The sequence below is a fragment of the Microtus pennsylvanicus genome, chromosome 1 (genome assembly GCF_037038515.1).
Source record: "Microtus pennsylvanicus isolate mMicPen1 chromosome 1, mMicPen1.hap1, whole genome shotgun sequence".
NCBI classification, from domain to species: Eukaryota; Metazoa; Chordata; class Mammalia; order Rodentia; family Cricetidae; genus Microtus; species Microtus pennsylvanicus.
This window is the reverse complement of record NC_134579.1, coordinates 180,762,830-180,787,519: the sequence shown is the minus strand read 5'-3', so window position 1 is coordinate 180,787,519 and position 24,690 is coordinate 180,762,830. Positions and strand designations below refer to the sequence as shown.

At 35.7% G+C, this 24,690-nt stretch overlaps 1 protein-coding gene and 1 long non-coding RNA gene across 26 annotated transcripts in view; one reads left to right on the top strand and one right to left on the bottom strand.

Moving 5' to 3' along the window:
- Trdn (triadin) overlaps window positions 1-24,690 on the top strand; it is a 380,261-nt gene that overhangs the window by 126,066 nt on the left and 229,505 nt on the right. For all 25 annotated transcript variants that reach the window (XM_075946189.1, XM_075946182.1, XM_075946106.1 and 22 more), the window contains exon 9: window positions 1,912-1,971. In XM_075946189.1, the coding sequence (XP_075802304.1) occupies window positions 1,912-1,971 (60 nt within the window). The remainder of the gene's footprint in view (window positions 1-1,911; window positions 1,972-24,690) is intronic.
- LOC142834155 (uncharacterized) overlaps window positions 12,339-24,690 on the bottom strand; it is a 41,541-nt gene continuing 29,189 nt past the window's right edge. Inside the window, exons 2-3 of the long non-coding RNA XR_012907509.1 lie at window positions 13,945-14,086; window positions 12,339-13,850 (exon numbers count right to left, since the gene is read on the bottom strand). This is a non-coding gene — a long non-coding RNA (uncharacterized LOC142834155). The remainder of the gene's footprint in view (window positions 13,851-13,944; window positions 14,087-24,690) is intronic.

Below are 24,690 nucleotides of genomic sequence, written 5' to 3'. Positions count from 1 at the left end.
CAAGCAGCTGGAAAAGAGGCCTAATGCGCTTTATCAGCATATATGGTATAAGAGGCCAAGCCCAAGTGGGCGAGTAAGTTTAAGGCTACTGTCTGCAGGAATTCCTACAGCAAAAATGTGTCCAGAGAAGAGAAAAAGAGGAAAAAAAAAAGAGAAAAATTAAAAAAAAAAAAACCTGTTTTAATGTGCTTTGCCTAACACCCCAGGATTTCCAGAGCCTGGAATGTGACAAAAAATTACCCTTGAAGGTGCTTCAGTGAACAAGTAGATTCGTGGGCCAGTCTGAAAACCAGCCTTTTCCTACTCCTCCCTTCATCTCAGCAACCCAAGTCAAAATAAGCTTTGATTCCCTAATGTCTGGATTAAAGAAAAGAATACTAATTTTTAGATCTTTTGCAGTAGCTTCATTTACAATTTTAAAGACATAAGTAGAACTTCATTATGTAATCATTTTCAATTGATGTTAGCAATATGAAAAAATGAGGTTTTACAAATATTCTTGGGTATGTACTTATATAGAAATATAGTTATTTTCTGTTTTATAAAAATAATTTTGAAGAATTAAAAACTTGTCATATTATAAAATTCAATAAACTTTCTTGGTGTTAAGGTGTCGTTTACTTTTGGTGGGTTAATAAAATACCAATACAAAGGCACTAAAATGTAAATCATTAAATACAAGATTAATAATATGTAAAGTTTCAAAGATATTATGGAAAGGTTTATGAAAACTTTTAAAGATCTTTTATAGTGGCAATTAGAGTTAGATTGACCACAGGGGAATATGAAGTTTGAGAAACTATAGATAGTCATGGAATATATGTCATTAAGAGGTGAAAGCAAAAAATCCAACTCCTGAAGCCACTGTGGACTGTGCCTGTATACAACATCTGTTTACTTTGTTGGTTTTATTTTTATGATCTACAGATTAGTCAAGAGTATGAAATGATCTCATATTATTTCTCAGTTAATTAACTTGGTAGTTCTATTTTTTGGTCTTTTGAGTGATTCTTCAGATTAGCTTTCTAATAAAGAGAATTTCCATGAACAGGAGCCGGAGAGGTTACAAAGGGCTCATCCTCTAGAAACAATCTACAGCTTCACTTGTACAGCTAGCAGAGGGTCTTGGGTCTAGCAGTTGGTAAACATTCCTAGCTGGAGGGAATGCTGTTTTGTAGAGTTCATTCTTCCTTCTCAAAACAAATCCGGACTAGCTGAACATAGAGGACAATGAGGAATACTGAGAACTCAAGAACAATCGCAGTGGGTTTTTGATCCTACTGCACGTACTGGCTTTGGGGGAGCCTAGGCAGTTTGGATGCTCACCTTAGGAGACCTGGATAGAGGTGGGCGGTCCTTGGGCTTCCCACAGGTCAGGGAACCCTTATTGCTCTTAGAGCAGATGAGGGAGGGTGACTTGATTGGGGGAGGGGGAGGGAAATGGGAGGCGATTGCGGGGAGGAGGCAGAAATCCTTAATAAATAAATAAATAAATAAATAAACAAACAAACAAACAAACAAACAAAAAACAACAAAAAAAACAAAACAAAAAAAATGGTTAGAGGCTGTGACAAAGCTTTTTAAAAAAAAAATCTCTTAAATACAAGTGAGAATATTTGTTTTAATGCTAGGAAATGGTTTTGAATTTTCAAGTACTTCCAACCCTAATGTAACCATAAACAAGTTCATTTCCATATTTAAGCGTTTGTAGGGAATAGGTGAAATATTATGCTTATCATGTATTTGTCTCCATATGTTCATAGTATCCCAATTTATTCATTCACAGAAATAAACATTAGCTAAAATAGACTTTCCCTGTTTTGTTTGTTTTGATGCACCTTGTCTCCATATAAAATAGACAGATGTTGATGACAAATTTTCATTGCTTCTTTTTTCTCTCTATTCTGTCAGATCAGTATGCATTCTGTCGATATATGATTGACATGTTTGTCCATGGGGATTTAAAACCAGGTATTCCAAACAATTCTTATTGTTGCCTGTTTTAATAGGCTTTGTTTCTAAAATTGTCAGCTTTTCTGTACTAAGCTATGTTTTCATCTACAAACCTGCATAATGCATGTGCAGACATTGAATAAAGATGATAAAATGCAGAAATAATAATTGGTACTGGGGCCTTTAATTTTGCTTGCATCTGTTGCATGGCATGTTGCACATGAAGTCATCTGAAAGCTCAAACACTAATATCTTCATATATAAAAGTATTAATATCTTTAATAATATCTTGGAATGAAGCAATGAGTTACTTGATTTGATTCCTGGTAAGTTTAGGTGAAATGATTTATAACAAGGAAGACATCAGAAAAAAATTTCTATTGATAGTGAACAAAATCATAATAAGAACCATCCCTTCTCCAATACTAAGTCTTTTCTTTCCAAAACATTCAGAATTTCTTACATATGGTATCTGGTGATTCCATAGAGTTAATCTTCGTTAATATTACTACAACAAAGAAAGGCTTTTATTTACAGCGAAAGACCTCTACTCTCTCATATCTTTCATTGTTATTCTAACTATGTTAAGGAAATCTTAATTAAGATGGATAACTTTATTCCGTGTACTATATCTTTAAATATATATTTTCTGAGAGAATGGCTACTTGGAATGGGAGCTGACAGTTTCAAGCAAACTGTCTACTTTGTTATTTTAACTGTTTATATGGAAGTCTTTCTAAATGCTACTTATAATATGTGCACGCATTGGCAATCAAGGGTATCGTTCCTGAGAACGCATGTAATACGTTTAGTTCCTATGTATTTAAGAGCAAATGAGAATCTAATCTCTCTAGGATATTAAGCAATCCCAGCAACTGATTCTGTCCGATAGTTTTTGCTTCTTCCTTCTCCTCTCCTATTCTTTCTCTGTTTCCCATTCTTCTATTTTATTTCTCCATGTTTATATGACTTAGAAAGTGTGGTGAAGAAAGATGAGAAATTATAATACCTTATTGATAAAAGTAGTCTCTGCCGGCATTTGTATGTGCTCACCTAGCAGAAGTTGGTAGACACATTGAGGAAAGTAGTGTGATCATTGGGGGAAAAAAAAGTTTTGAACAAAAATATACTTAATTCTTTTCTAGCATGGGACTTTGAACTAGTTCATAAACACCCGTTCCTCAATGTTGCTACATTTAAAATGGAATTTACAGTACTGACGCTGTACTATTTGCAAAGCATCCAATGGATGCACAGCAAAATGTTATGTTGCCTCAAATTTAATATTTTTAAATTATTTTATCACAACCTCTGCATGAGCACTTCACAGAAAGGCATCACCTCAGCCTTGATGTGCACAAACAACAAATAAAATTTTCCTACAATATCCGTGACCAGCATCATTCAGCCATGGTGTTTGGAGAAAGTCTTACTCTAGCTGGATGATGACACAGCCCTGTTATCTAGGACTCCAAGGGGTGAGGCGAGAGAAAAGAAAGTTCCTGTTTGGCCTAAACTTCAGAGAATACACTATTGAACAGCAAAACAAAACGAAACAAAAAAACAAAAACAAAACCAAACAAAAAAAAAAACCACAAAAAAACAAAACAAACAAACAAACAAAAAAAACAGAAAGGAAGAAAATCATACTCTATATATGCTTTGCTTTATAGAACCAACTATGCATAAGATGAACCATATTGTTGATATGCATGGATGGAAAAATGACTAAAAATGAATAATATATGTTGTTTTCTTGTTTGTTCCATTATTTCTAAATTTCAATGTTTGATTAAAAATCAAGCCATTGTTTTGCTACTTCATCTATTTATATTATCTGCTAATTGGTCACAGGATGTTTTATAAGAAAGTCACATGACAAAGTGAGCCATGCAATGCCAAAAGCAGTAGAGAATGCTGGCATTTTAGCTGTCAAAATACTAATCAGCTCTATGAAATCTGACAACAGCTGAAGGTCAGAAGGAATAATAAAAAAATCTCTGTGGGAGTAAAGGGTATTTTGCTAACGAATGCACAGAAAGGGTCCTTCATAGCGCGCAGGTGATGATACTCCCAAAATCATAGATTTAAATCTGCAGCAGTGTATACTAGTCTAACTCTGAGAATCATTCCTGAAATGTGGAAGTATAAATCTCTGCATTCTACACATTACCTTAATATTTGCTCTGGTTCGTTTCATCTACCTACACTTACTGTTTTGAAAGTCTAATATGTGAAAATATTTTAGATTAGTATTTCTTGGCCAGACACATTAAAATAGAAGAAGAAGGAGAAGGGAAGTAAAGGTTCACAAACTATTTGGTTTTTCAAAAATGAAACAAAAGGGGATTGCACTTTCCTATCCTTGTCAAGGTTTTAGTGCCAAAAAAAGGGGGGGGTGTTAGAACACAAAATGTAATGAGCAATTTTAAATGTAAGGAATGAAAAAAAATGATTTATGAGGTCAAATGGATTTGGGAAAAAGCTGATGATGTGATACTTATTCTGGGTTTCAATCAGAGAATGAAATGATTCCTGCCAAGCTTATTGCCCAGTATATATCTAGTATGTATATAAAACACTTCTGCTTCCATCTGCTTCTGTTTGGAATCCTGGAACACCTGCTATTGTTTAGCTGGAGTTCATTATTAATTATTGGTAATGAGTTTTTAAAACTATCATTTGAATTTTCCCTCTGGAATTCAGTAATCCCTTGTAGATGGCTGTTTTACTCTCAAAAGTAACCCTTTTGTAGTGCAAATAAAAAGGATCCTTTCTGGTGGCAATGTAACATCAGGTACCAAGTTTTGCCTTTATATCTCATCAAACAAAAATACTTCTGAGATGTCTTTAAAAGTTTAAACTGGCATTTCAACAATATGACAACACAAATTAAAAGTGCCTTTCTACCCCGCAGTGAGCGGTGGGTATACAGTTCTCTATGATAATGATAATCCATACCTCAGTTACAGAGACCAGAAGCAAATGACCGAGTAAACTGGGAAGACTGCACCAGTTTGTTGTATGTGATTAACATTCCCGTATACTCATTCACTTTATCTTTAATTTGAGAAATAAGGAGGAAATGCTCTATAAATCTGTAAAGGGAATAATTAATTTCTTTCAATTTAAGAAATATTTTGAACACTGTAGATAGTCCTTTGGGAAAAGTAAACTATTATCTCAGTCTTTAGTAATCCAAAAACCACAAAATCAGTTAACTGTATATGTTTGCAGTGGTTCAGCCTGTATTTTCCAATATTGTTTGTGTAGAGAGGGGGAAGGAGGGAGAGAAAGATATAGTCCTTTGGTCCTGTGCAGTCTTGAAATTGATGATCTAATTTCACCTAGGATTGAAATGATTCATTTGTCCACTGTCTTATGAGACAACTACAAAAACTAGACAATACAGATATTGTTTGCAATCCCAAGATTCAACTTATTCTTGTTATTTTGTATTTTGTTGTATTTAGACATCATCTGTACAGATGATCAAAATAAAACTTTCAGTTCATTTACACTGACCTTTTGTAATTCCCATTTTGTATTCAATGTCTTGTGGCTAAGGATATTTTTCCTTAAATAACATTTAAACCCCTAACTTTATTATTTTAGTAGTTTGAAAAGAAGCATCTAAATTCTTCTTGTCATACTCTCTCTTTGTGAACTTCATTTAGGTATGATGAACTTATCTGGATTTCTTGGCAGAGTCATCCAGGCTTAAGTAGAAAAATCTCAGAGCACACAGACATCTTGATATTCAGTGTAGATGAAAAAATCAAGGTCAGTATTTAGTATAGAGACCAGGACTGGCGTGCTTTGTGTTGGTAATTATAGCACACTTCCCCTTTGTTCCTCACCTCTATAGCTATTATGATTAAATTTTTACTGTAACTTGAAGTGCATCCCCCAGAAGTTGTCCTATGATTACAATTCTCACAATTATATGATGTACCAGGACTTTCTTTGGATCACCATCTCCCAAATAATGACACAGAGACTTACTAATTATGAAAGCTCAGTCTTAGCTTAGATTTGTCCCAACTAGCTTTTATTACTTAAAGCAACCTGTTTATATCAATCTACATTCTTCTATGTGGTTTGTTACCTCTTCTCTGTACTGTATAGACATTTCCTCAGCATCTCATTGAAATCCTCTGCCTCTCAGATCCCTATCCTACAGGAGTTCTTCTCACTCCCTGGAAGTCCCACCTATTCTTTTTGCCTAGCTTTTGACAATTGTGCTCTTTGTTCTTTATTAAACCAGAGAAATAATCTTAGGCAGGTGAAGTAAAACAGACACATCTTCACAGTGTTCAAAAGATTATTCCATGACAGTATAACCTTTACAGAGTCAATAAATTATGTCACGGTATTTTGCTTTTTCGTCATTTATTTTCCTAAAACTGAGGGATATTTACCTTACCAAATTTCTATCTGGATGGAAATAAGTTATTCTTCTATATCCTATATTCCAAGTTTAAAGTCAAACCTCTCATTTTATTATAATCCTTTTCTTGGACTTTAATGATTTTTTAACTTATTTTTTTATTGAAAATAAAGTTTTCATACAAAATATTTTGATCATGGTTTCTCTTCCATCATCTCCTCCCAGATTCTCTCCACCTCCCACTCTTTCAACTCCACACCTTTCTCTTTCTTAAAAAATCAAACTAGCAAGAAGAAAACAGAGACATAAAAATTAAACTAACAAAAAAGAAACTAAGAGGTTCAAGAAACACACACACACATGCACACACATATGCACACACATATTTACATACATAAACACACATGCACACCACCCCCAAAAAACATAAAAATATATATCAAGGTTTTAAAAAAATACAAGTAATATAAGACAAAATTCTCCAAAAATATCTACAAGTTTATTTTTTTTTGGCTGTGTATTGTTGGGTAAGGGATCTACCCTTAAGTGTGGTGTGTATACCCAGTAAAAAATCCCTTTAAGAAACTGTTTTCCTTTGTAAGCAGGTATTAGTTAGAAATACCTTCTTGAATGAGGATAGAAGTTTGTGTTCAAGCCCATGGAAGCCATGTGCATGATTCCACAGTATCAGTGTGTTTATGTGTACCAATCCTTTTGTGTCTAGAAGAGACTGTTTTTTTTTTTGGTATCAACCATCCCTTCTGGCTTCAAAAAATCTTTCTTCCTCCTCTTGTGTATAGATTCCTCAGCCCTGAGGGAGAGATTTAATGGAGATATTTTATACAAGACTGAGTGTTTCAGGGTCTCTCTTTCTCTGCACATTTTCCTTAGAGGATCCTTCCTTCCCCTAGTTACTTTATACCTAACCTCTCTAGTTAGTTACATAGTCACACACCTATCTAAAGTTTAAATGCTAACATTCACATATAAGCAAATATATATATATATATATAATATTTGTCTTTTGGCATCAGGCTTATCTCACTCAGGGTGATTTTTTTCTAGATACAACCAGTTACCTATGGATTTCAGCAGTTTTAAACAGCTGATTAACTTTCCACGGTGTAAATATACCACATTTTCCTGATATATTCATCTATTGCTGGACATCTAGGCTTATTCTAATTTCTGTCCATTATAAACAGAGCAGCAATGAACATCGTTTAGCCGATCTCTAGAATAGGATGAAGCATTCTTTGGAATATGCACAATTGTAGTATAGCTGGATATTAGGTAGTTCTATTTCCAGTTTCTTGAGAAACAGTCACACTGATTTCACAGCAATTGTACAATTTTTCTCTCCCACCAGTAGTGGATGAGTGTTTCCTTTACCCTATGTTCTCATGACTATAAACTGTCATATGTTTTATAGGTCATGACCTTCTGATAGCTGTAAGACAAAAAATCTCAAAAATAGTTTTGATTTGTATTTCCATCAGGACTAAGACAAACATTTCCTTGTTTCTCAGTTCTTTGTATTTGTATTTTATCATTTGTGAGCTCTCTAATTCTGTACCCTATTTTATAATTGAATTACTTGTTTAAGTCAAGGGATTGTTTATTTTTATACATTCTGGATATTAGTTCTCTATCAGATTTGAAGTTGGTAAAGTTCTTTCCCCATTCTGTAGCCTGTCAATTTACTTGCATAGATGATCTTCTTTGCCATACAGAAGTTTTTTTTTTTAGTTTCATATGGTTCCATTTATTAATTGTTGGTCTTAGTGCCTGTGCATTGCCAAGAGTACCAAAAATATTAGTATTAGCTGTATTTTTATTTCCTGCTTTTAGTTGGGTAGAATTTTAAAATCTAATGGAATTAAAGGCATGGACCACCACTGCCCTACTCTGTTGAGTTTCTTGATCAATGTGGAGCTAAGTTTAGTTAAAGGTGATAAATACCTATCTATTTGCACCTTCTACATACAGACATCTAGTATAACCAGCACAATTTCTTGAAGGTGCTATATGTTTTCCAGTGTGTACTTCAAGCTTCATTGTGAAAAATCAGGTGTGTGGAATTATGACTGAGTTTTCAAATTATGACTGAATTTGACTTCATTGGTCAATATGTCTGTTTACGTCAACACAAAGGTCTTCTTATTACTATAGCTTTGTAGTACAACTTGAGATTGAGGAATATGCTACCTCCAGTAGTTCGTTCTTTATGCAGGATTGCTTTAGCTCTCCTAGAATTTTTCTATTTCCATGTGAAGCAGAAAATTGTCCTTCAAATTTCTGTGAACAATTGTATTGGACTTTTGACTTTATTTTAATCTGTAGCTTCTTTTTTTGGCATGAGGGTCATTTCCACTATCTAATCCTGTTGACCCATGAACATGAGCAATCTTTCCATCTTCTGATGTCTTCTTAAGCTTCTTTCTTCAATGGCCAAAAGTTTTTATTGTATAAGTCTCTTACTTGCTTGGTTAGAGTTACCCCAAAATACTTTGCATTTTATTTGAGGCTATTATGAGTGTTTCTCAGATTTTTTTCTTGGTCTGTCATTTGTATATGGGGAGGCTACTGATTTTTTATGTGGTAATTTTGTATCTTGCAACTTTGCTGAAAAAGTTTATCAACTGTAGAAGTTTTTTTTTTAGTCTTTAAAAGCATTTATTTATACAAACATATCATCTGCAAGTATATATACTTTAACTTATTACTTTCAGTCTCTTCAGTTGTCTTATTGCTCTGTCTAAGACTTCAAGTATTAATAATATTAACTAGATATGAAATAAGTGGACAATCTTCTCTTATTCCGATGTTAGTGGAAATGCTTTGAGTTTACTTCATTTACATTTGTGTTAACTGTAGCCTTGCTGTAAATCTCTTATATTGTGTTCATATATAGCCACTGTATTTCCAATCTATCCAGAAATTTTATCATGAAGAAATACTGAATTTTTTCAAAGGCATTTTTTTTTTGCATTTAAGGTGCTTTGTAGTAATAGGGGCGGCGGCGGGGCTGCGTCCCCAAACACCCCAGCTGCCTGCCCTGCCCGGCTAGCTTATGCCCCAAATAATTACACGGACACTGTAGTCTTTTAAACACTGCTCTGGCCCATTTCTAATCATCTGTGTAGCGCCCCTAGGTGCGCTTACCGGGAAGATTCTAGCCTAAGTCCATCCTGGGTCGGAGCTTCATAGCGTGCGTCTTCCCTGGAGCAGGTAGCATGGCGTCTCTCTGAAGGCGTCTGCTCCGGAGAGGAGAGCTGCGGAGTCTGACCTCACTTCCTCTTCCTCCCAGCGTTCTGTTCTGTTTACTCCACCCACCTAAGGGTGGGCCTATCCAATGGGCCTAGCAGTTTCTTTATTGCTTAGCCAATGAAATCAACAGATTGATATATGACACTCCCACATCACTTCCCCTTTTTCTGTTTAAACAAAAAAAGGAAGGCTTTAACCTTAACATAGCAAAATTACATATAACAAAACAGTTATCAAGTAAAGGTTACATCAGAAACATTTATACATATAACAAAATTGACCGTAAATCTCTATCAATAAAGCAAAATCTATACTAATGCAAATTATTCATGTCTATATCATATCCCCCTTTAAATGTAAAAGAACATTTATAAACAATTTTTGGGAACATGGGCGCAGTTTTTTCTCTCCAAACTGCTTCCTGCTGAATGGGGGCGTCGTTAATTAGGTCTTTCATGGTATAACCTGTGTGTTAGTTTCATCTCAGTTGGCAGTTGAGCAAAGCAATTTTCTGAAGATGTTCACAGCAACCCTTCAGGAGGACGTGGTCCATCATACCAAATCGGGATAAATGCAATCCACAAGGTCTGATCCTCTGTGAAAACAAAAGCAGAATCTCTTTTCCAAAGTATCATATCCTTAGATCCAAATTTTGAAATCATACCCTCATGATATCCGTTCTGGTTCCACTTGGCAGCCCATATAATGAAATGTCTCTCTGTACTTAGCTCCTTCACAGTCAAAAATTTTAAAGAAAACACAATGTACATAATCCAGACTCTCTGTGAATTTTCCATCTTTACGCGGCTTATTTTTATTTATATCTATAACTATCTGTACTCTGTCTCTTTAAAGACTTTACTTTTACTTTTTTCTTTTTAAACCATTAACTTTATTCTCTATATTCTTTTTCTTCTCTCTCCCAAGCCTACGTACATTCATCCAACAGTGTGACTCATTTAGTGGTCTGAATCTGTCCTATTGTGAATCTGCAATTTTTTACTATCCAGGAGCACTTTTGATTTGCGCCTTTAAATCACTAGGCGCTTAAGAGTCTAAGCTGTGACATTCCTAGGTTAACTTTTTGCTTTTTGAGCGTCTATCTTTGACCTGTAGACCAGGCTGTCTTTGAACTCTCAGAGATCCGCCTGTCTCTGCCTCCCAGGCATTGGGATTAAAGGTGTTTGCTACAACACCTTGAACTCACAGAGATCTGCTCGTCTCTGCCTTCTAGGCACTGGGATTAAAGGCGTGTGCTACCACACCTTGAAGTCACAGAGGTCTATCTCCCTCTGCCTCCCAAGTGTTGGGATTAAAGGTGTGTACTAGGACACACAACAACTCTCTTCCTTTTCTTTTTTACTCTAAGAACTTTAACTTTTAGCTTGCATATATTTTTAACACACAGTAAATCATTTAGAAATTTTCTCTGTCTTTGAATCTCTCTTTACTGTATATCTCTCTTTTTCTGACCACAAGAGCCTTTAATTTACCAAGCAATATCAGTAGGACTAAAGGCGTGGCTTTGCCAGCTAGATCCAGTCCATTTCTTAGCTTTCCAGCCTCATGGCGGATATACAGGCTGCAGCCATGTTTATAGCCACAACTGGCATTTCAAGGTCCCTGCTAGCCAGCAAGCTACAACGGACAACACTCAAGTCCTCTCTCTGTAGCCGGCCCTCCTGCCTCAAACAGTCAGAGTTTGCCTGGCAGGATGGCCCAGAAAGCCAGCATTTTAAAACAACACAGGTTTGTTCCTGCTGCTGAGTCAGGAAAATTTCAAAATGGAGGACGTACCATTTTGTGCTAGCTCTGGGGCTACCAGGTAGGAGCGGCACTCAGCACTTTAATTCTGAGACTGAGCGTGCAGCACAGAAATTCTTTTCATCCAAGTAACATCCAAATCTGACACGCAGAGCACTACGCAGTCTGAAAACACGTCTCTGTATGGCAGCAGGAATCCGCCATGCTCTTCTGCCTGCCTATGCCTGATTCTGCCTTCTGCCCAGGAGCAGGCGGGGAGCTCTGAGTCATCGTCAAGGTCTCAGAGCCCTCTCCTTCGGATCCCAAGCGGGAACACAAACATAAAGCCAGAGTTTGCACTGGCGGCATAGCCCCAGGAAGCCATGCTTTGAAATGACACAGCGTTTTTTCTGCTGCTGTTGCAGAATCAGGAAATCTCTCTACAGCACGCCACCAACAAACAGCAAAAATCTGTGTTAAACGCTCTCTTCCTTATTTTTAAGCCTTCTCAGGTTTTTTAAGTGGGTTTAGTTAGCCACACGTCTGGGCGTCATTTGTAGTAATAGGGGCGGCGGCGGGGCTGCGTCCCCAAATCCCCAGCCGCCTGCCCTGCCCGGCTAGCTTATGCCCCAAATAATTACACGGACACTGTAGTCTTTTAAACACTGCTCTGGCCCATTTCTAATCATCTGTGTAGCGCCCCTAGGTGCGCTTACCGGGAAGATTCTAGCCTAAGTCCATCCTGGGTCGGAGCTTCATAGCGTGCGTCTTCCCTGGAGCAGGTAGCATGGCGTCTCTCTGAAGGCGTCTGCTCCGGAGAGGAGAGCTGCGGAGTCTGACCTCACTTCCTCTTCCTCCCAGCGTTCTGTTCTGTTTACTCCACCCACCTAAGGGTGGGCCTATCCAATGGGCCTAGCAGTTTCTTTATTGCTTAGCCAATGAAATCAACAGATTGATATATGACACTCCCACATCAGTGCTTTTTGTCTTTCAATTTCTTTATATATTGGGTTATATTTATTGTTTTTCATAAGTTGATTTACAAATGCATCTCTGGTATGAAACCTCTCTATCAAGGTGGATAATCTTTTCTGATGTGTTCTTATGTTTGGTTGCAATAAATTTATTGAGAATTTTTGCCTCTTTGTATGAGAAATTGGTCTTAAATTAGTTTGTTGGATCTCTCTCTGTATAGTTTTGCTATCAGGGTAAATTTGGCCGCATAAAAAGAATTGGGCAATATTTCTTCTGTTTCTGTTTAAAGCATAATTTGAAGAGTATTAAACAACTTTGAAAATCTAGTAGATTTCTTGGACTTTTTCTGGTTAAAGGACTTTTAAATATTGTTTTTATATGTCTGTTTAAGTTGCTTATGTGGTCTTGACTTAATATTGGTAGATCGTATATGCCAAGAAATTTTTCCATTTTCTTTAGGTTTTCCAGTTTAGTGAAATACAGATTGTTTATTGTGTCCTGATGATTCTCTGGATTTCTACAATGTCTGTCCTGATGTCTTCCTTTTCCTCTCTAATTTTGTTATTTTGAATATTCTCTCTGTGTCTTTTAGTTAGTTTTGCTAATCAACTTTACGGATCATTATCAAAAAATAATTCTTTATTTTATTTATCTTTGTGCTATTTGTTATTATATTGATTTCAGCCCTGACTTTGTTTATTGCCCTTTGAGTGTTACTTTTTTATTTTTGGTCTAGAACTTTTAAATGTGCTCTTAATTTGTTAGTGGAAGATATCTCTGCTTTTTTAATATAGCCACTTAGTGTTATGAACTTGCCTATTGGGACTACCTTCATTGTATACCACAGGCTTGGGTATGTAGTGTTTTAATTTTTGTTGGGAATTTGGAAGGATCTTGAAATAGTTTGTAAAGAGCACACCATAATTAGAATATACTATATGAAAAATATTAAAAATAAATGTAAATTTTTAAAAAGTAACAATTGTAAATTTTTCATAATGCCTGTCTTGATCCATTTTTTTCATTCAGCAGTTAGTTGTATGTTTGAGGAGTTTGTGAGCTTTCTGTTTCTGATATCTAGTTTTAATCCACAGCAGTCAGATAGGGTGCATAGCGTTATTTCAATTTTTGTGTATATCTTGAGAAATACTTTGTTTTCTGGCATGTGGTCAGTTTTGGAGAAAGTTTCATGAGCTGCTTTAAAGGTAAATTCTTTTGTGTTTGGTTGAAATGTTTTGTAAATATCTACTAGATTGATTTGACTTATGATGTTGTCTAATGCCAGCATTTCTAGGCACTTCTGTCACTTTGTTATTTAGTTATTATTGTTGTTTTATATATTAATGAAATAATATGATTAGTGATGGAATAACTATTAAGCTGATAAGGTAAAAGGAAGGCTAGATTCAGTATCTTGAAATTGCCCAGGGGTAATTATAAGATGATTATTCCAAAATACAGTGGATTTTTTGTTTGTTTTAGAAGCATAAATAAGCTTTCACAGCTGTCCTCAGAAGACCTATAAGGAAAAAAAAGTTAAAAAAATAGCATTGAAATAAGTAAATGATAGTATAAAAATAAAGAAATTTACTCAGTAGCATACTAAGACTTACTTCAGAAAACAGACTGGCAGGCTGCACAAATCAGGTTTTAAACCTTTAATTTCTTGTATTTTGGAAACTCGATTTCTTTATAAAACTTCCTTTCTAAGGTTGTTAAAATGAACTTGTGGCATAGTCACACATGTTTATATACCTAGAAATCACGGGATTGTTGCAAGAGGAACATGAGTTCAAGGTCAACATGAGATAGCAACCAGAACCTACCACAGATACAATGATTAAAATTGTTGAATAATCCCACTTCTACCTCTCCTTTCTCTATTCTCTCTTCTTGAGACGTAGCTTATCGGATAGTGATAGAGTTAGAACGATTAGAGAACATGGTAAATAATACACAGAACCTCAAATGTGTGCTGAGTCGTCACTTTGGTCTGTTTTTGTCAAATTAAAGTGAAAGATATACAGAACTACAAAAGCACTGAGTCCAAGTCTTACAAAATCTTAAAATGTCTTCTCTTTGTTAGATATTTTGATCATTTACTATGTTGGGTTTCTATATTCCTTAAATATGTATTATTCTTGCCACAAGACTGAAAGTATAGACTTCAAACGATTTGTTAATATCACACACACACTCACACACAGAGTGAGGGGCAGACTAGGAATGGACCTTTTGCTAGATCCCTGGATTAGTACCAGATCTGTTCTCCTTACCAAAATAATGAGCTGCATTGGCACCTTATGCATGAGCCTTGAAGCCTAAAATAAGAAATGCAACAAAATCAATGTGCTGGATACTTTAAAGAAAATGAAATAGTCAGGAGGCCCAAGCAAGAGGGAAAAAATCTGTCTTAAAGAACAACTGAGGAAAATGGAGATCCTTTCAGGAAACTCACAGAGAATAATTGGGGGGGGGAGCTTTATTTGCCAAAGGAGAGGTTATTAATGTCTACTGAGAAATTATTGGTCTGGAAACCCAATTACTTCCTGGAGTAAGCTTATCCTGAAGTGTGAGACATCCCAGTTCACTGTTGTATATAAATTTAGAGAAGAATAAACTCACCTACTATCCAGTAGTTATATCCGTTAGCATAGAGAAGACATGAAGATGCCAATCCATACTAACCTGTTTAGCCCTGCTCAAATTACAAAGACCATTTCATATATTTACACATAGTGTATATAATTTATTTCCATACTTAATTTTCACATCAATAAGCAGTTAACTATGGAGGTAATACAAGAAATAGAATTTTTATGACAATTAATAGAATAATTAATAATAGAAAATGTTGACTATTTTCATTAGTTCATTAATCTTAGACTAAACGCAACTAAGGGTTTAGGAATAGTAAAGGAAGAGCTGAAAACAAAGCTCAGTTGATGAAAGTGTCTGATGTGAAACCTAACCATTTTGATTCCTGAGACTCACATCACACAAGAACAGAACCAATTCTTGCATTTTGACTTTTAACATTCACAGATAAAATCTTCAAAAATGTAATATAAAATATAGTAAAAGTCCACACTCATCTTTAACAAGTGGAATAGAAAGAGTAAATTGTATCGGCAGTAAATAAATGCAAAGGCAGATATTAAAGAATATATGTACAGTTTTAATGTTTAAACAAACTTACAGAACCGAGGTTTCCCCTCAGCCGTTTCACAGGAGGCAGGAAAAGGGAGAAAAAGGGAAGGGGCCACCTCCCGCACGCCCATTTAGCAGTATGCATTCGCCCGAGGCAAACCCCGCACCCTAAAGGGGCTGACTTAACCCTACATCTCCCCCTTTTGTCTAAATAAGACAGAACTAAACCAAATATAACTATAAACAATAATAACAAATTATAAATATAACAAACAATATTGAGAACAAAAGTTTTGATAGACATTCTATCTCAAGGAGTCTAAATAATGTAGAGAGTAACTACAATTAAATAATCTTCAACTCCATCAAAGATCTGAGAAGGGAATAAATATTACTTAACAAATGAGAGATATCCAAAATGTGCAACAAATGACAGAGACAACTGACTACCTGGGCAATCACCCAAAGTCTCATTTGCAATGTTGAGTCAACCAACTTTGGCTAAGGCCTAACATAACTGACATACCATTATCAAATGCAAGGAACTTTCTTAGAATTATCCTACCCTGTCTTGGCGAGATAAGACAATCCTGTTTCATATCTTAGTCAGTAGTTGAGGTATGGGCTTTTCTTAACCCAAAGGCCAGTTCTGCCAAGAAGACAAGCCCCAGTGGAGTGTCTTTGGTGCTCAACGTTCTCTCGGGAGTAGAGTGGTGTTGCCAGGAGTAATCGTGTCTCGTTGGCACAGAATTCTAGGTTAGATTAAAGGCCATTTTCTACAGCTCTTCAAAGAGGTAGAAATGTACATTGTGATATGATAGATGTATCCATACAATATAAGCACACTCTTATACAAAAATAGAGGTAGGAACACTCACATTCAATATTCAATATATCAATATACAAGAAACAGTACCAATATAATTTTCTAAAAACAATAAATCACAAATACCAATCATCCCATCAAACCAGTTAATCCCCCCTTTTTTATATATATACCCCTAATTCCATACAATATTTCCCCATCCCCTCAACCCTAAACCAACCACTAAAAGATGTCCCTAACCCTGTGGGCAAACTCTGTTGGGAGAGGGGACGTCGTCCTCTTAGATTGCTTATAGCTGACATGGGGGCGACATTCTTCTTAGGGGCCCCTGTGAAAGCAAATGATGGTAAAATTCCCAAATTAACCTTTGACTTAAGAAAATTATAACTAGTCTCTGAGCGTTTTGTGAAGGTCCGGCCAGAGTGTTGTCAAAAATGTGCATCATTCGAAATTGTCTCTTGTAGTTGGCACCAAAAAACAGGTCTAATATTAGCGCTTAAAAAAAAAGTTTAGGGAGTCATTGCTGCAGTGTTAATGAGCTTTACATCTTATACACATGTGACTTAGCAAGTAATACTGTAAAACCCAAACACTACACACCTCACCACAGTGTAAGTTCACACATGGAAGAGGTATCACTGACATCCAGATTTAAGCAACATATGAAAGATGAGGCTCTAAAACAGCACAGCCAAAATGTGCTAAATTATATATTCTCATAATTTAATTAAGAAGCATGTTTCTTCCTTCCTCTGGGTAGCTTTTTGTGGTATTTGATTTTCTCCTATTTGTATTATTTGAAGAGTTATGTAATGCCCCAAAGTTGGTAGCAAAGTAGAACACATATGCTTAAATCCAGACTCCCATAGTTACCTCAAACACAACTTGTCAAATCTCTTGATTTGATAGGTCTGTATTTCCTCCTCGGTAGTACTAGATTGATTAAGGGATCAGTGTGGAATAAATGACAGATAAGAAAGTACACTTCATTTGTGTAGCATTCTAAGTCACGACTCTTATTTATTATTGAATAATAATTATATTCAATAATATAGGTTATAATAATAGTATAGATTATTACAAGTGGACTTCTGTTGAAGGAGCGGTGGGGCTACTTTCCACTGCCTGGCTCCCAGCTAGCTTTACCCGAAATAATTACATGGAAACTGTATTCTTTTAAACACTGCCTGGCCCATTTGTTCCAGCCTCTTATTGGCTAGCTCTTACATATTGATCTAACCCATTTCTAACAATCTGTGTAGCCCATGAGGTGACTTACCAGGGAAGATCTTAACCTGCGTCTGTCCAGAGTGGGAGAACCATGGCGACGGCCTGACTCGGCTTCTTTCTCTCAGCATTCTGTTCTGTCTACTCCGCCTACCTAATTTTCTGTCCTATCAGGCCAAGCAGTTTTCTTTAATAGTTAACCAATGAAAGCAACAGATAAGAAACAAGACCCACCTCCATCAAACTTCTGGTAAATAGAAGAAAACGCTGTTTTCAGAATCATGCCAGCAAACACCATAGCAGTTCAAAGCTGACCATCATATATCTTCTAGATTTTATATTATGTATCTGATATTAATTGTGTTGCCCAAGGATCACACATAACACAGAGTAAATACTTATGATGCAGTAAAGTGTCTCCGAGTTGTGGGAAAAAGCTAGATTCTAAATATAACATCAATAAATAAAATATTAATGTATGTAAATCTACTTCATGAGGTTTCGATGGACTTTATGTAAAGCATTTTTCTAACCATCAGACACATAGATATACTCAGAAAATTCAGTTCCCATTCTACTTGAAAAAGAAACGTAATGTGATCAATACCTACAGTTGTAGTTCAACTTATGTTTTATTAATGTTAAGTAATTATCTTTATGAAAGATTATGATAATAAAATGCACTGTGTGGTTATACATACTTGAATATCATTTTGTAATAGTATAAGATTATACTGCATGTACAAAGTACTGCAGGTACTGTTTATAATATTAACTTATTATGGCTGATGGGAAAGAAGAATATATAAAGCATGTTTCACGTATTGAATCATAATAATCAGTGAATATGATTATATAATATAATGAATTTTCACTAGTTCTAAAAAATAGATTACATGATTTTTTTATTTGAAATTTATAATTTATGGATAAAATTGTACAAACTTATGAAGTACTGCCTGTTTATGAATGTTTGTACATTATAAAATGTTCAAATAAGTGTAATCATTCTCCTCAAACATTCATCATTTCTTTGTGTTGAAAACATTAGAAATCTTTTCTTCCAGCTCTTTCAAAAATCACCATTATTTAAAGTCACAACAGTGTAGTACAATAGCACAGATCTTCCTTCTCCCATGGAGCTCCTGCATAATTGACACTCAGTGCATCAACTGATGAGTGTGTTTAGTTTTTGAAAATGAGGTGAAATCCACAGTGAAATAATAATAATCAGATTGCTTTGTTTTGTTTTGTTTGTTTTTTGAGACAAGGTTTCTCTGTAGCTTTTGGAGCTTGTCCTGGAACTAGCTCTTGTAGACCAGGCTAGATTCTTATGTGTATAAAATGCATTATGTCTTCAAACTGAAAGAGAAATTCCAATTAGCCTATCTTGAATAATACAACACACAACAGTGGTGAAGCAACAAATCTCAGTCAAAAGAGTGAAAAATGTCCAGAGATGTTTAGAGACACATGAATTATCCAAAAGTGAAAGCTTGCAGACATGATTCTGCTTCATTCCTTGTAGTTTATGTCACTAAATTACATTAAGTCTCATGTTATACTTCTACTTGCATTTCCCATCCATTTAACAGGAGGAATCCTAAACTCTTTCTCCAACTTTCTGGAATCTAATACAGAAAGCTTCTTAATCCACTATGAAACAAAGATGGGGACTTGAAATTCCTCAGTTAGTTAAAACGCACAATTTATTAATAAATCAAAATCTGCAGATAGAACAACAGAAGGATTTCAGAAGAGGACTCCTCCCTCCTAACCTTTCCCCCATCACCGTGAACTGTGTAAGAGTGGAAAGAAACTAATAGAAGAATTGCCAAAAAGAATGCACTATTTACAGAACAATCCTCGTTAATATAGGATACAGGTTACTTGTTCTCTGAGCATCCTTTCTCACCTATAAATCTGAATACAGTTCTGTGACATGGCTCAGGACAGGTACCTACACTTCAGCCTGAAAAACCAGTCACTGTAAAAACACTACACTTCCAGCAACTCAGAGCTTCCTTCTCCTTTTATCTTTCTGGTTTAGTTATTCTGCTCTTACCATTTCCCCTTAGAAAATTTTTTCTGTTTAAACTGCCTTTTGTACACCTTGGAAAATGATTTGCCTTTAAATCCTCCCTACCACATACCTAGTCAGGAATGTGATACGTTTTCTGAATTGAATTCGTGATTTACACTATTTATCTCAATGAAAAAAATGTGTATACCAAAGCAGTCCTTTTTATACATCTGAAGAAATAATCTTGTTATTTACAAATATGACAGGTTTCTAAGCTCTGTAAATAGGCTTCCATAAAGATTTCTTGAGGAGTTATTGTTGGTCCCTCTAGAGACAGAAGCTCAGAATTAAAAGACTGACCCAATCAATGCATCTATCAGCAAACTGCAGTCAGCCGACCAAGGTAGACTGAAATGAGGGAAAGATTGTAGAGTGTTCATGCATAATTATGACGCTGGTTTTCTCATACCAGCAAGAGTCTGACTTTGTTTTGAATTAGATTGTTTTATCTGGATCCATTGAAGTTTTGAGGAATTGTAAGTTGCTGGGATGCACACAAACAAATAGCTAACTGAGCTGGTACAGTTGCATTGGTGCTCCTACATCATCCTGTCATCTTTGTCAGCACTGGGGCAGGCTAGGGTTGACTGAGGCTTCTTTCCCGTTGTTTTTTTTTTTCTATCGGTAACTTGGAGAAAAAAGCCTTCTCAAAGCTGTATCTCTTAGACTTTTTTTAAAAAAGTCTTCTGCTTCAACAGGAATCTCCTTGCCTTAAGGCAGTGGTTCTCAACCTTGGGGCTGCAATCCCTTTCACAGGGGTCACCTAAGACCATCAGAAAACAGATTTTTACGTCACAATTCATAAGTAACAAAATTACAGTTATGAACTAGCAGTGAAAATAACTTTATGATGGGAGGGGGGTCACCACACCATGAGGAACTGCTTTAAGGGGTCAAAGCATTAACTAGGTTGAAAACCAATACCTTAAAAGAAGTTTTCATTAAAACATGTGGATAGACACAGATTAATGATATAGATATAGATGGCATAGATAGATATACGTAAAGATATGGATATAGATGTAGACATCGATACAGATATAGATATCTGTCAGCCTTACTACTACTATTCATGCCATGGGCCTAACAGATAAAAATACATTTCCTAGGTAACCTACTGAGACTATTCAAAGCCTGTTCTAAAATTGTGTGAAAAGGAGCAAATAATGCAGAGTAATTTGAATTACTGTGTGAGAAGCAAGGAAAATTAAGGCTTAATCAAAGATTTATCAAGCTAGCTAGCTAGATGTTATGTATCAGCATAACATATCTTTTAATAGTTTCATCTTTCTGCTAGTGTGTCAGAGAGGTTTAAGGAAGAACCCTAGTACTTTATAAGAAAAGCTTCCACCAGCACCATTTTTGAGGTTCGTTTGATTGACCTTAGTTATAGTGGGCAGTAAGAGACTCCAGGGATCCTTGTGGCCCCTCACATAGCTCATTTTGCTTCTTGTCTTGCCCTAGCAGACCTTAAGTTATGTGTAGAAGCAGCGAAAGATCGGCTGCACTAGCTCTTTTCAGTGACAAATGCATGATAAGCAAGTTCAGTAGCATAATCCCCTATGAAGGATTTTCACTGGTTTGTATAACTTGAAGATCATGCAGTGTTCTAGGATCAACAGCAGTATTACTGATTGTTCATGCTTAGTATTTTATTTATTTATTATTATTATTAAAAATTTCCACTTCTTCGCCTCCTCCCATTTCCCTCCCCCTCCCCTCATTTCCCTTTCCTCTCTGTCTCCAGTCCAAAAAGCAGTCAGGGTTCCCTGCCCTGTGGGAAGTCCAAGGTCCTCCCCGCTCCAACCAGGTCTAGGATGGTGAGCATCCAAACAGATTAGGTTCCCACAAAGTCAGTACCTGAAGTAGAATCAAAACCCAGTGCCATTGTTTTTGGCTTCTCAGTCAGCCCTCCTTGTCAGCCACATTCAGAGAGTCTGGTTTGATCACATGCTCCATCAGTCCTAGTCCTGAGGGAGGTAACCCAGACCCAAAAGATGAATATGGTATGTACTCATGCTTAGTATTTTTTACACAGTTCTATACTTTTCATTTAATTTTAGTCCATTTTACATTGTAGTCTTCTGTACTATTTTAAGGCAATGTAATACTAATATACCAACATTGGAGTAATGTGAAATTTGAGGCAATAGTTTGTCTTTTTATACCCCCATCAACACTAGGGGTATATGTTCCAAATCATTCTAATTGTCTGTTTCAGGACTGTTATTGAAACTGTCGTACAAACTCTATACTTGTGCATGCTGATGCATTGAGGCTGTTTTTGATTCTCTACACTGGTTCAAAACTTATTCTTATTTTCTTGGTTTGTCTTGAATCCCAAAAGACAAAATACAGTGGGAAATTACTATTTTATATTTTTGGGTGGAGTTCTTTGAGCCAGAGTCTTTCTGCACAGCTCAGGCAGACTTGGCACTTACTACATAGTCTCAAATTCACAACAATCTTGCTGTGTCGGTCTCTCCACCCATGTGTTAGAATTACAAGTTTGGGGCACCATATTTGGTTTCGGAATAAATTTTCAAATTAATTGCGAAAAGTGAACTAAGTAACAAAAAGTAAACCAAACCAACCTATGTGGGCAGAATGGGTGGCCATATTCCCTTCTGAATTAGACTGTGTTCTATTTCAGCACCTGCCTTTTGTCTTCACACTGAATTGTTCATAATCATTTATACTCCCATTTGGAAATGCTCATCAATATAATATCTTCAGTATCCGTTTGACGATCTATATGTTGTTTGCAGGAATGAAAATAAAATGTACCCAACAAACTCATTTTATTAACAACATCCAGTGTCTATTTAATGAACATTTATGTAGCAGAGAAAGTCATGACAGTTGGTCTTTTCTATAAAAAGTGGGCAATAGGGCAATGAAGAGAGAGCAATTATACCAGATTGCCATATTGAAACAACCTTAGAGATGCACACTAATGACTCAATGTTCTCCTTGTCGTAGTCACACAACAACCTAAACCTGTTCCGTGTTGTATAAATCTGAAACTGATCATATAAATCATGCAATTTCCCAGAGAACCACAATATTTCATGTTATTTTAAGCAGGGTCCTAAAAGATACTGCATAAATTATGTGTATTATTTTAAGTCATAAAATAACGTCAATTATACACAATTTAAAACAGGAAGAAAGATTGGCTGGGTGCCAAATGTGCCATTCATCTGTGAATGTAATTGTGAAATTAATTGCAGCATGGAGCTTATTAAATAACCATTATTAACATACTCCACTTCATCCTTTATCTGTGAAACATTTAAATTTCAGCTTTGTGCCTGGTCTTAAACAGATATAGAAGTGCATCGTTTTTTAGTTCAGCATCATGTAAAAACACTCTTTTATAAAGTTTCTTTCTCTTCTTAAGATAAACTCTAAATCCAGAGATTAATTTTTAATTGTTCCTTTAGGTTTTTCTAGTTCATTTATTTTGCTTAGAAACCAAATAATTTTATGTGTCAGAGAAGAAATTCGAAAGAGATTTTTGTTTTAATCATAGGTAGAGACAAATATTAGAAAGGGCAGCCCCCCAAATCCTTCATTTTGCCAAGGTTCTGGTAGGGTCAGAATTGGTTAACATTGTTTTAAAATGTAACAATGACTTCATTTTATATGAGCCATTACTTGCATAATATAGAAGCAACTCTCTTTTGAAACACCATATAATTGCTAAGAAAATTCTCCTATTTGAGGTAAGCATAGGAGTTTTGATCCACAAAACTTGCACAAAGTCCACATGGGTGTAGTGGCTACCTGTAATCCCGTCACTCAAAAGGAAGTTGCAAGGGGATGCTTCAGTGAGAAGCAAGTTAACTTGGTCAACTCCAAGTTCAGGGAAAGCCTTTGCATCAATAAAGTTGAAAACCACTGTGGAAGACACATTTTAGGCTTTCTTGTGTTTATATAGACAAAAGAATATACAGGCATGCCAAAGAAATTCTCACATTGTCATTGAGAAAGCCAACTAAGAACTTTGCTATGTTAGGTAGAGCTGCATTTGAGGGAAAGGCCAGGTAACTGCTCCTTTAGAACTGTTAGGACCTTGAAAAGTGATGCTAAGAAGAGGACAGGGATGAGAAGGTAACATTTTTTTTGGTGATAGTGGTATGCATGGATCATTTCATTCAATTCTCACAAAACTTTGCAAATTTTCTTGTTACTTGCCCTCAGACATGTGAACACTGAACTGAGAGGGAGCTATAGATGGGTGTGTATTATCTCTAGGACTCAGGCAGAATTACACACCTATTTTTGAACAAATGCCATCATCTTCCTCTTTATTCAATTAGTTTTCTAAGTGATATAATTTATAGCCAATGCACATAATTTAATTATGTTTACCATAATTAAAATTTCATGTGTGCTTTTAAATTTTACCAATGTAGTTAATAGAGAAAATGCATACTTTGCCAGTAGCTTATGTTTGTCTTGTAATTTGGCTAAGGAATGAGGTACAGAAACTACAAGGGAGTAGGCTGACTCCACGCACAATATCTTACATTTCGAGTATGCAGAAAGCCAGCAATGAGGTCTGATAAAAAGATCGTGCACCATGGTTAGATATTTAAACTTTGTCTTGAAGCTACTAAGAATGAAATCTAGTAATTGTAGTAGTCTGGGAATTGGCACAGCAATCAACGGTGCCATCTGGTCTTTGTCAATAATTTCCTTGGTAGAATTAATAAGGAGAAACAACCCAACGCGTTAGCAAAATGAGGAAGCATTTATTTTTCAGGTTTTGATACTTTATAAGAATATCAAACCTCCTCCATCTTATGAAGTAAATTTGCTATTCTACCAGTGAATCATTTAACAATGCATTTTCTAAATGTAATGACTTTGCCTTTGGGAAACAGTATTCTCTTATTTTCTTCTCTTATTGGTCACCACTTGTGTTATTATGATTAATATTTAAATAGAAGTGGTGTTTGATTATGAGTACATCACTAAATTATGCTGGACGTCTGAAATGTAGCACTGATGTAAAATATGAAATATTACATTTGACCTTGAACTATTATAATTTTGATTGGGAGG